The sequence below is a fragment of the Quercus robur genome, chromosome 4, assembly GCF_932294415.1.
Source record: "Quercus robur chromosome 4, dhQueRobu3.1, whole genome shotgun sequence".
Taxonomy (NCBI): Eukaryota; Viridiplantae; Streptophyta; class Magnoliopsida; order Fagales; family Fagaceae; genus Quercus; species Quercus robur.
Window position 1 is genome coordinate 37403679 of NC_065537.1, and position 12397 is coordinate 37416075.

At 39.0% G+C, this 12397-nt stretch overlaps 1 protein-coding gene across 3 annotated transcripts; it reads right to left on the reverse strand.

The window, feature by feature from the left end:
• Nucleotides 1–205: 205 nt before the first annotated feature.
• On the reverse strand, nucleotides 206–6008 carry LOC126721366 (jasmonoyl--L-amino acid synthetase JAR4). Of its 3 annotated transcripts, none has more exons than XM_050424411.1 (5): nucleotides 5677–6008; nucleotides 4266–4574; nucleotides 4066–4167; nucleotides 2922–3745; nucleotides 206–838 (listed from the first exon to the last, which is right to left on the reverse strand). In XM_050424411.1, exons 2-5 carry the CDS (start codon nucleotides 4556–4558, stop codon nucleotides 300–302), a joined length of 1758 nt encoding a protein of 585 aa, XP_050280368.1. In that variant the 5' UTR covers nucleotides 4559–4574; nucleotides 5677–6008; the 3' UTR covers nucleotides 206–299. The 3 variants fall into 3 exon arrangements, with proteins under 3 accessions (XP_050280368.1, XP_050280370.1, XP_050280369.1); XM_050424413.1 differs by lacking the exon at nucleotides 5677–6008 and adding an exon at nucleotides 5067–5227; XM_050424412.1 differs by lacking the exon at nucleotides 5677–6008 and adding an exon at nucleotides 4946–5092.
• Between the last annotated feature and the right edge of the window lie 6389 nt (nucleotides 6009–12397).

Sequence of the window (12397 nt, forward strand, 5' to 3'; positions counted from 1 at the left end):
GGTCTTTTATACACACGTTCTAAAATGGTCACGTATCAGCTCCGTCCCAATACTACTATTGTCGCTCGGAAAATGAGTCCGTTCCCAGCGCAACAGCATCTCAGCTCAGCTACAGCTGAAGCAAATCTCTGGGCCATTTAAGACATTAAAAGTACATGGAAGAAGAACATAAATAACCATTCACATGTGACATAGGGGAAAATCATTGCCTCCCTAGAAACCTATCATTAACATAGATTGGATTATTATATAGGAGAAGATCCAAATTTCAATTCCAACATATACGATGATGATGTTCACTAGAAAGCAGTACTAAAGTAGCTCGTAACAACATTGGCACACAAGATTTGCAGCACCAAATTGTTTGTTGGCCCTACACATCTTGGTGTTTTGAACTGGCTAACAGCAGATCCTAATCCTAGATAATGATCTAGAATCTTCTGGAAAGTTCCCCTCCTAACAACTCGGAGCTCAAGCGCGCCAATGGAATTGACCTTGCGCGAGCTAACGTAGCCTGCGTCAACAAAAGATTTATCCAAGCAGTTGCAGCATTCTTGAAGAACCTCCTGACTTGCTTCACCACTTATTTCCCAAAAGATAACATAGTGGCCAGGGTCTGTAGATAAGTCAACATGGCTAGAGAAATCAACAACGTCTAGTTTCTCTTCTGACAATAGCTTTCCTGCTGCTTCCACAGAAAGTTGTAAATCTTTCTCAGTATTCTTGTCAATGTTGATAGTAAGCAGAAGGTTCCTCCGGCAGACAAATTTGATTTCCGGGGTGGAGTTATGGAAGCCTATTACCTTCACTACATCTCCTAGCCTATACCGGTAAAGACCTGAAATTTAATGCAAAATAAGGTCTAAGCAAGCAGAAATGTTACACTGCGCAAGCATTGATTATCAAATACATTTTCATTGGAACAAGAATACATACCCAATAACGCTAACACAATATAAAATTAACAGAAGCAGGAATTTAAACTGTACAAGCAATGTTTATTTTCTGTACATGAATGTACATACATGGTATGCATTACATTTATGTCCTACATATCCCTATATTAGTTTTCTCACCTAAATAATTGGTGCTTGGTTGAAAAAAACTTTTACAAGCAAATAGAAAAGACAAATAATTCAACCAAACAACAAAAAATTGTACACATACATACAGAGAACTTGCACGTTTCCAAATTCAACAAGTGATGATAATGTCATGGTACATACAATCCAGAACAATGAAATCAGTAACAGATTATACAACTCAATTACAAATCCCATATTATGAATTAAAAATTGTATTCTAATTGGAAGGAAGAACATCTGTTTCTAATCCTCCTTGGATTTATATAAAAAACAAATATGCCAAGGCATCACAAACATTTAAAAAGTATAAAATGTCAAGGACCAGAGTTGACTATAAATATATTTTGATTACTTGCAGATCCAGGATTCAGTGGCCAATTACTAAATAAGGATTTTCCCTTTCATACATAAATACAAGTTATATTAATGTGATTAGGTATCTACTTTTGAATTATAACATAACAAAGACATTTTTCCAATTCAAACCATTACCAAACAGTATATTTTAACAGATTAAACTAAAAGACATCACCTGCCCCAAATTTGTCTTACATAAGGATTTCAGATAAACTTCACCCATATTCCCTCAGGTCAATTCAATTGCATATAAATATAGAGGGCGTTGCTACACATATTAGAAAATGACCAAACTGCCCTTAGGACATCATTTTTGTAAATATGCTTTTTCTTCCTTTCTTTGCTAGCAAAACAACAGAAGAATGAAGACATTGACTTCTATTTTTTCATAATACAAAATCTCCTAAAACAAAAATAAAATGCTCATTTTTCTTCAGCAATTACGACATATAATAGTTAAGTAATAGTTGATCAGGACACGATAACCTTTTTTTGGAGCAATGAGTTTAAGTGCCCATGTGCATTGAGTTTTCAAATCGCTGGGCCAATCAAATAAATTTTTTGAGAGCCAACTTGCACTACAGAAATAAATAGAGTTCAAGTACAAACAGTGGAGAATACTGGGAAAAAACTCCCCAATAAGGTGTTTAGGACTAGATATGAGAGTTTAAAGGATGGACAACAAAAATGTATTAAAAAAAAATAGAAATATAAAAGTTCAATAAATCAATAAAATACTATATATTAATTTAAAAATTATTAGCACACGTGGAACAAGAAACCAAAAATGCCTAAGTATCACTGTATCTAAAAAGAAAATGTCACTGTATGCATAATTAATAAAACTTGATGTCTAAACAACAACATACAGTAGTGTAGTGTACACAAGGGGTCTCCCAGTTTCCTATTGTTGTGCCATACATGGGGGCAATAATTATCCAACCAAGGCCTACAGAGGGCTATAGACTACAGTTGAGGAATCCTAGTAAGATGTCAATTAATTGCATGTCTCTTTCACCATTCAAATAATAATAGATGCATGTGTCTCATCCAGCTGGTTAGTCAAGTCAACTAGTGGATTAAGAATCTCATTAATGACCTCAAAGATTAACAAAACAAATAAGCAAATAAACAAGACAGTAGGAGTGGAGTTAAATAAGGATAGAAGCTGTTCTCTCTACACCCACATTCACATGGTGAGAATTTAAGCCATGCTTTGGTTATTAAATGGATGGTAGCAAAAAAAAGGTAACTGACCATTTAAATAAATGGTTCAGTGCATGCACATAGAAGTGTTTTATGAGACAAAGTGACAAAGTGGACAATTCGTTAAAGCAGAAGATATGGGTTTGTAAAGAATAATTATTGCTCTTATTTACATTCTATTTATAACCAATTCTGTGCATTATAAAGCAGTCCACATTTCTAAATTTCCATTTTCAAAAATGAATTTAATCCCTATCAAAAAAACTTACATACCTGCAAAATTAGTGACAATGACCTCATACTCCTCACCAATCTTGACTTCAGTTAAACCAACTGGCTTTGGCTCCATACGCAGGAAACTGGACTCCATATTATTGTGATCCTGATCCTCAATGTTCTCCCCAAGTGGGATGAATTCAAAATACCCAATATTAGGAAGTACAGCATAAGTGGCCAACTCGGGTGGCAATTTTGGATTGACATTTGCTCCAATCCACCCTTCAGAGGCCCCATAATCAGCACTCAACAGGGGCAGCCCGCCTGCATAGTGCCTCAATTTTTTCAAATAAGGCTCCATCGACCCGGTCATGATCCCATATATGTACTTTGCATTAGGTAAAAGTTCTGGTATCAATCCATACCAATTACTCAAACTTGAGCACTTTTTATAAATCAAATCAGCCAATTCAGGGTTTGGCTTCAGCAATTTGGACATTGCAGTTCGGGTGGACAGGACATTGATTCTGCTGCTGAGAACCCCAGTCCTAATATCATTGCACAGTTCTTCCCAAACTTGCTCAAAGGTGCTGAATGCATACATTATGCTATGTGCAAAAGTAGAGGATATGAATTGAACTTCATCCCGGAAGATTAGCCCACATAAGAGATGGCAGTACAATGACTGGTGGAAATCAGAACCGAATATCACTTCATCAGGGCTGCAAGATATGGACTGAATTGCCTTCATTCCCTTTTTGAACATCGAATTACGGAACACATGAGTAGTAGCAGTTCCAGCCGCCAGACCTCCTTCAGTTTTGAACTGCTTGCTGCTGTAAAGAAATTGTAATGCCCTTCCATTCTCAAGAGGAAATTCTCTGAGAATGGGAAACGTTTTTAGATCAGATAAAAAGTATGTATGAGGGAGGCAAACTCAAACACCCTTTTGATCACAAACAATCACATTATTAATAATTAGTTAACTATCAGGTATTTCTTCCTACTCTTTTTTCCCCTAGGAAATGATTCTGTCAATTTCTTCATTCAAGAAAAAGCCAAAATAAAGTTTAAAAGGGTTCCACATATATGATATAGTAGTCCAACCAGGTATAGTCTATGCTCACCAACTAGCAAAAAGTTTTTTGTGAAAAATATATAACACACAGAAAATCCCTTTTTCAGACAATAGTTTATTTACCTGTTGCGAAAAGCAAAAGAAGTCCTATATATCTGCAAGGTGTTTTCCATCAATTCATCATTGAAGGGTATAAACTTTGGCTTTCCCTGAGTAGTACCAGAACTGCAATAAATTCAAAAGTAATTCTCAGTCCCACAAACTTGAATATTCAATTTAAAAAAAGACAAGACTACATCTGAAACATAAAAATTTAGAAAGACCTTAATGAGATGGTTGTGATTGGTTTTCCAGTGAGAATGGGAGAAGAATCACCATCCACAATCCTCCGAATGTAGGGTTCCAAATCCTGGTGAGTAACAAGTGGAACACAAGCCCTGAAGCTCTCAATATCAGTTCTTCCATTGAGACCAATACTCTGCAAGTACTCTGCTGATCCATTTTCTTCAAGAATCTTCTTGAGGGTCTCTCTCTGAACCCTCTCAGCATCCTTGGTTAATGCTTCAAATTCCTCTATCACTTTCTCTTGGTCAAACTCTTCCATCTTCTCTAACATCCTCACAAAGCGTTGACTGCAGCCACATGAAAAGTGAGCACCAAATAACACAAAAGGCAAACACTCAATCTGTATTATAAATTAGAATAAAAATTCATCGAATATCCCCAGTATGTTCTCACGCGCACAGCAACAGATATCTTTTTGGTATCAGATGGAGATGTTAGAAAAGCCAGTATTTTTATATACAAAAACACATACGCAAATTTTGAATTATAATTTAATTGTCAATAAAATAGGTGTGGCAGAGCTGGAAAACCCAGAAACTGGAACAACTAAAAAAAATTTAAAACATAGGATAATATAAGACTCACAACTCTTTTTGCTTAACCAAAGAGAGTTGAATTTGAAATCCTTTAACAAAAACCAATGGACAAAAATACATACCAATATGAACAGCTTCACTGTAGAAAATGAAAGAGAAAGCTTGGGAAAATTTTGGTAAGCTATGAAAGTGGAAAAGTCAAAAAAATTGAAAGCAACATGGAAGGAGAGAAAGGAAGATCACCAAACCCAAGAACCAATCTCTGAGAACAAGTCTTCTCAAAGCTATAACGATACTTCGAAACTTATATCTTCTTTTTGACGGTAGTCAACTTAGTCAACTATAGAGAATTTTTCCAGAAACAGATTCCCAGAAAGAAAGGCAGAACTAATTAAACATGAAAGCCATTTGAAAGCAAAAAGTACCATTGATATTGCTTCATAGCTAGACTTTCTAGCTTATTTATATTAATCCAGAATTTGAGAATTGAATTAACTTAAAAAAAAACTAAAAGTACTGTTAAGAAAAAAAAAAAAGCAAAGCAACAAGAAAATAAAATAGAACCCATGTGGGAAACAAAGCCAGAAAGTTGTGATAGAAACAAAAAGGACTCAAATGAAAAAGTTTTTTTTTTTTTTTTTTTTGGGTTTCTCAAATTGAAAACAGAAGACCTTTTAGAGAAAGAAAACGACTTTGATAATAGAAAGTAAAACAAACCCAATTCAGAGATGTGTTTACAGATTAAAAAGAAGCAGAAACATCAAAAACATTACTACCCAAATGGTCGGCAACTAACGAGGACAACGAACCTCGTATTCAAAATAGTTTTGAGGAAAGTTGCGCAAAACTATACCTGAAACCGTACTTTGAGTCTCTGACTGGCGAAGTGTGATAAACAGAGACAAGAAAGAGAGAGAAATGGAGTTTGATTTTGATGTATACTAAAAAAAATGATAGATGAAAGAGAAGAGAAGAGTCTCGATCTCAACGAAATACGGTTGAAAAAGCGTTACAATTGGAAGACTTCAATGCAATCTCTCAGTCTGAACTCAGAACAAAGTACACAGACGAGAGATTGTTGAAGTTGAAGATGAAGTGTAATGTTTATTTTAGTAGTGAGTAATAAAGATTGCCACTTTTGATTAGGCTAAGGAGTATAGAGGATTGGGTGCGATATGAGGCAAGATTCTCCAGCGGTTTGGCATTATATATAGGCGTTACTAGTTCTAGTCAACCTCATCCTGTGCCGTCCACTTTTCTTTCTTTCTCTCTCTCTTTCCCCTAAAATATTGTTGTGGTTAAGTTTGTAAGAATTTATTTTTCCATCCATAATTTTAAAAAAACTAATTGCTAATAAATTCAACTTATTATAATTTTTTTTTTGGTCTAAATATGAGATTTATAATTATTGTAGTTATAAATAGATATTTATTATAACTGTGATTATTTATGGAACTATATATCTAACATTAAATATTAATTATAATTGTATTATATATGGATATATATATATATATATATAATACTTGATGATATTAGAAATTTAAGTTGATCTATTGTTCAAAGAGGTGGACGACCAATGATCCACAAGTTGACCTGCAAACAAAGAAATAAAGGGTAAAAAACCACATACATTGTTTGGAAAAATATGTATAGATCTACCACTATTTGCAAAATATTTAGCAATTTACCATGTTTTTGAAACTTAAGTTTGTGAAACTCGAGTTTGCCTTGTAATTCGAGTTCCAAAAACTCAAATTTTTTAAACTCGAGTTCCAAAAACTCGAATTTTTAAAAAAAATAACCTTTAAATTTGCCGTGCAATTTTTTTATGGAACTCGAGTTCCTGAAACTTGAGTTCAATAAAAATTTTTCAAATTTTTTTCATGGAACTCGAGTTTCTAATTAGTGGTAGACCCTTATATATTTTAGAAACAATTATAAATAGTAAAATATTTTCAAAATAGTGATATCAGGTCATTTTGACCATAAAAAATTAAGATATTGGTGTGGTGCTAGTCAAAGTGCCTATGATGATAAAGTAAGTCGCTTGGAGAAGGAGAATGACCAGCTCTGGAAAGGCTTATAAGTGTAACGTATGAGAATTGCATACTTTTGCTATGGGGTGTGTGAAGGGTTTCATACGGGTCTCTTTGATGACCGTGGCCTCATTGATGGTGCAATTATTGTGGAGTAATATGTGTCGGTCTACCTATTTAAGTTAAAAAAAACACGTGTCTGGATTTATTAATGGAATTGATAATTTGTGCAATGGATGATCATAACAATTTGCCTGTCGATCTTTATCTATTGTAGAGATTTTTTTTTTTTTTGAGGAAAATATCTATTGTAGAGATTAATTTTGCGTCTTTATAGTCCATTAATTTGGAGGATGATATTTTGGTACTTATCAATACTATTTAAAGAGAATATGATTTGCTAGAATTCTAATGAGTGTTTTTTTATTTATTTTATTTTATTATTATTTTTTTAATATAGATAACACCACTCTTTTTGTTCTTATCAACTTCTTAAAATGAATTACAAGGAAAACTTTATATCACAAACAAACAAATACAAGCAAACATGTTGTTGTGCACCAAATTTTCATGAATTACAAGAAAACAAAGCTAAATAGATAAGCTCTATAAGCTTTATTGTGTGCGTGCATGAGGCTTTTTTTTTTTTTTTTTTTTTTTTTTTTTTGGGTGTAGTTTTTAAATTTTCTATTCATCACTATTTGAAATTTAAGTGTATGTTTAATCATATTATGTGTAGGGACACGATTTTAGTTAACCCGGTCCTGGACGGTCAGGCCCTGGCCCAAAAAGTCCCACACAATGAATCTTGTAGAGTATGGGCTGAAGAACTTGATTCCAGTTGGCTTAGACGGTTCGTTGCATGTCCTTAGTGGATGTAGAAACGTGAACGAAGAAAATGGATGTAAAAGTGGAAGTTTTATTCATGGCTATGCGTTCATACAGTGAATCCTTGCTCTCCTCTCCTCTCTCCTCTCTTTTTCCGTCCCCCTCTGTTGAGGGACTCTTACATATTATATAGGCCATCTTTTATCATCTGTGCCTTATACTTGTTGATCATCCAAACCCCCACTTGAGTACCTGTCCCATCAGATGCCCTTACCAGTTCTTTATGAGTTACAGTGACCAAGGTAGCACTGTTCAAGGGTCTTCTCTCCATTAATGCGGCCAGGAGAGTAGTTGTGGTGCATTTAATGTGGTGGTGACAACCTTTGCTGGGATATTTTGAGTTTTCTTTCTTTTTACGTGTTTGGAGTGAGGGCTACAGTAACCGGGATGTATCATTGACCTGGACTTTGGAATGTCTGAGAAGGAATTACTCCTTGGACGTGGTTTCTTCGCCCCAGTGGGCCTGAGCATGGATTCTGGGCCGCGACGTCTCCTCGGGCAGAATGGTCCTCGGATGGGCCCAAGGCCCAGCCAACTTGTTGTTCTGGGTCGGTCCCCACAATAGCCCCTTAAAACTCCGGTTTTGATCTCCTTTCGAGGAGAAAAGCGGGGTTTTGACATTTATAAAGGAGGGAACTGATGAAATCTTGGTCTGCGCGTGTGGGTGGTTACTTCTGATGCGCCACAATTTACGAGGCGTGGCCATTTACTTCAGGCAGCTTTATGTCTCCTTCATCCAACGGCGAGATCCAGATCCGACGGCCAGCATTGTTCCTTGAATTTTTGAGCGGGAGGGGTTTTTTCTCTCTCCCTCCTGCTATATAAAGCGCCAGAGAGGCGCATTCTTTCTTTTTTATCCGCACATCAGAAGTTCAGAGAACTCCAGAGAACTCCAGTGCCTAGAGGTCCACGAGCACCTCCGTTCTTCAAATCTCCATAATCGTTTATGCGAAGCGTCCTTCCTAGAAGAGATTCTCGATCACCTCACCGGTCATTTGTGAAGATATCCGTAAGTTCCGTTCGTTTCGTCGCTTCGAATTTCTCCTCGGATTTTACTTTTCTCCTCGGTCTTTATTTCCATTCCTCCAGTTCAGCTTAGATGGATAGATTCAAAGACCTAGTAAACACTCCGGCTGCCATGGAGGCCTTTAGGGCAAAATACCATATCCCGCAGGGGGTGGTTCTGCGGTATTGTCCCCCAGAAGGAGTACTGTTAGATAGAGACGTGGGTGAAGTGGTCATTCCTATGATTGCCTTTATACAAGGGGGAATGACACTTCTCATGCGTAGGATTACCCGGGACTACTTGTTCCACCATAGGTTGACACCACATCAGTGCGCTCCAAACATGTTCAGGGTATTAGGCTGCATAGATGTCTTGAACGAGCGAATGAGTTTGGGTTTAACCTGGCATGATGTGGTACACATGTACGAGTGCCACTACGTCGAGAAGGGAGGCTATTACCTTAAATCTCGATCCGAGGTGGTTAGGCTAATTTCCTGTCTCCCCATATCCAATAAGACTATGAAGGATGACTTCCTCATTGCCTCAGGAGAATGGAGCGATGGTTTTCAATGTCCAACTCGGGCAGGAATTCCAGGTGCGGCGCCTTTAGGCCCAATCCTTTAGGGAAGGGGCTTAGCTCCTCGGATTTACTCTCTTTTTTGCTTGTCATAAATTTTGTAGTTTAATTCTAATTTCCTTCTCGGCTGTATTGCAGATAGAGCTTTGGTTGCTCCCAGGCTGAGCCACGTGAACGTTCCGGCCCTAAATTATCTTCTAAGGTCAGAAATCTACGTCGCCAAGGACGGGCAGCTACGCGCGTGTCATTTGGTTTTGGGCTATCGACCACTAACCCGTGCTTTCCAAGCCATTGGCCACGCCATCAGAGCTGGTAGTCCCCGGTTGGCTAGGATTGACATGTCTAAGCCTAAGTTTCTGGCCCGAGAAGATCTTAAGCCAGTCGTGCTACCTGGTGTTCGGGATCCTCCACCGACCATGCAACTGCCTCCAGACGACCTCGAAGCCGCCGCGCCAGCTGAAGGAGAGGCCGAATCATCTCGTCTTTCACTTGAGGAGGAAATAGACGAGTTTTATTTTGAAGAGGAGGTTGACAAAGCCCCCGTAGTTGAGCTCTCGGACCTTGAAGGAGAGCAGGATCGAAATTCCGTGGCTGGCGCTCCAATCATTATAGCCTGCTCGGACGACTCTTCAGACGAGGAAGTAGGCAACATGGCTGGCAAGGGAAAATCTTTACGAGAACTGATGTCCAGCCGAGGAAAAGGTCAGTCTTCGAAGGCGCCCGCTAAGTAACAAGCCCAGGACCCTCCCCCAACTGTCCCTCAGGTTCCTTCTGACCCTGGCCTCAAGGTTAACCCAGACCTAAAAAAGAAAAGGCCGGTTGACGTTCCTAAGAAAGGTGAAGTGGCCCCCCGCCCGGCCAAGTAGCAGAAAGCCACTCGGGGACAGAGGAGTAAAAGGGCTAACTCCGTAGAGAGCCGGGATGAGGAGAATCGGGCTGAAGTGTGCGTTAATCCACGCGTATGGAGTCCGAAGATGGAGTTAGACGGGGTCGCTATCCCCTACTCTGCCTCGGTTCGAGAGTACAACAAGGGCAGAGCGGGTTACATAGCTGAGGCCCTAGAGCAGCCAGTGCTCCTTCCTTGGGATATGGAGGCCTACAGGCGATTCTCCCAGCCCGAGCTTTTTCTGTCCCTTAAGAGGGACCTTGCGATGGTAAATTATTCTTGCACCCTTTTATTAAGCCATCAACGTTGTCGCATTCTATCCTAATTTCGGTTTTGTTTTGTTGGTAGATCACCCAACAGGTGTTTGTGGTTGAGGAGTTCTGCCGCAGCAACCACAGCTTGGCTGAAGCTGAGGTCCAGTCTCGAATTGAGGTGGAGAAGGCCGTGGGTCCCTCAAGCAAGAGAACTTTGAACTTACCGAAAAGTTCAAAGAGTCGGAGAAACAGTGCAAGAGCGCGGAGGCTGGCCTGAAGAGTGCTGAAACCCAAGCGGAGGATCAGCGCCAGAAATTATTCGTAACCGAAACCAGTCTGGCTACTGAGAAGCAGAATGTACTGGAACTTAAGGCCGCTCTGCAGAAAGCTGAGGACGAGATACGGTGGGTTAAAAAAGAGGCTCAGCTGATCCGGGAGGCTGCAGAGGCTGAAAAGAAAGCTTCTCATCAGCTCGGGATTCAAGAAACGGAGGCCAGGCTATCCGAGGAAATTCCCGAGGTGTGCAGGGACTACTGCAGCATCTCATGGGCTCATGCCCTTGATGCTGCAAGAATTCCTGCGGATTCGACGCTGAGATTGCCTGAGAACGTCTTCTATCCTCAGGAGATCCGAGAGAATCCTGATGGCGCCCAAGCAGCTTCTGAGTAGGGCTTGGCGGTGCCTGATGCCATCCCTCTGCTTGATAAAGCCAAGGATCCTGCCATGGACTCTATCTCCAAGGCTCCTCCTCCTTATCCAGAGCAGAAAAAGGATCCTCCTGCTAAGGCTTAGCTTTTAGGTTTTTAATTTTTGTACTCCCTTTTTTTTTTTTTGAATGAGAGTCGTCTTGTTTTTGTTCTTTTGTAAGGACCTCTCTTTGTATTGACTTTGGAATATTAATATAGAATGTTCTCTTTGTTTTCTATGGATGTTTACTGATACTATCCCTTTATTTAACGTTTTTCATGACATAAATAAATATAAACGGACGAGAAAGAAAGAAAGCCGTGCAGCGAATTTGAATAAGGGTTGCAATGACTCTGGACTACGCACGCACCTTGAAATAATTTCCTTTAAGTAACAATTTCCCCTAAGTCTGTGGTCCGAGGAGCCATGTGGGACTTAGGTTCTGTTTAGAACTTGGATAAATTGCATAAGTAATAATTTTCTCTAAGTCTGTGGTCCGAGGAGCCATGCAGGACTTAGGTTCTGTTTAGAACTTTGAATAGTTGCCATAAGTGATAATTTCCCCTAAGTCTGTGGTTCGAGGAGCCATGCAGGACTTAGGTTCTGTTTAAAACTTGGATAAATTGCATAAGTAATAATTTCCCCTAAGTCTGTGGTCTGAGGAGCCATGCAGGACTTAGGTTCTATTTAGAACTTTGAATAGTTGCCGTAAGTGATAATTTCCCCTAAGTTTGTGGTCCGAGGAGCCACGCAGGACTTAGGTTCTGTTTAAAACTTGGATAAATTGCATAAGTAATAATTTTCCCTAAGTCTGTGGTTCGAGGAGCCATGCAGGACTTAGGTTCTGTTTAGAACTTAGATAAATTGCATAAGTAATAATTTCCCCTAAGTCTGTGGTCCGAGGAGCCATGCAGGACTTAGATTCTGTTTAGAACTTTGAATAGTTGCCGTAAGTGATAATTTCCCCTAAGTCTGTGGTCCGAGGAGCCATGCAGGACTTAGGTTCTATTTAAAACTTGGATAAATTGCATAAGTAATAATTTCCCCTAAGTCTGTGGTCCGAGGAGCCATGTAGGACTTAGGTTCTGTTTAGAACTTTGAATAGTTGCCGTAAGTGATAATTTCCCCTAAGTTTGTGGTCCGAGGAGCCATGCAGGACTTAGGTTCTGTTTAAAACTTGGATAAATTGCATAAGTAATAATTTCTCCTAAGTCTGTGGTCCGAGGAACCATGCAGG

What these genes read in the sequence shown, in the direction of transcription:
- LOC126721366 (XM_050424411.1), bottom strand. Translation starts at nt 4,558, where the DNA reads ATGTTAGAGAAGATGGAAGAGTTTGACCAAGAGAAAGTGATAGAGGAA. An exon ending in ATCACAACCATCTCATTAAG is followed by an intron (nt 4,168 to 4,265) that starts GTCTTTCTAAAT and finishes AATTTATTGCAG; the next exon opens with TTCTGGTACTACTCAGGGAA. An exon ending in CATTGTCACTAATTTTGCAG is followed by an intron (nt 839 to 2,921) that starts GTATGTAAGTTT and finishes ATTAAATTTCAG; the next exon opens with GTCTTTACCGGTATAGGCTA.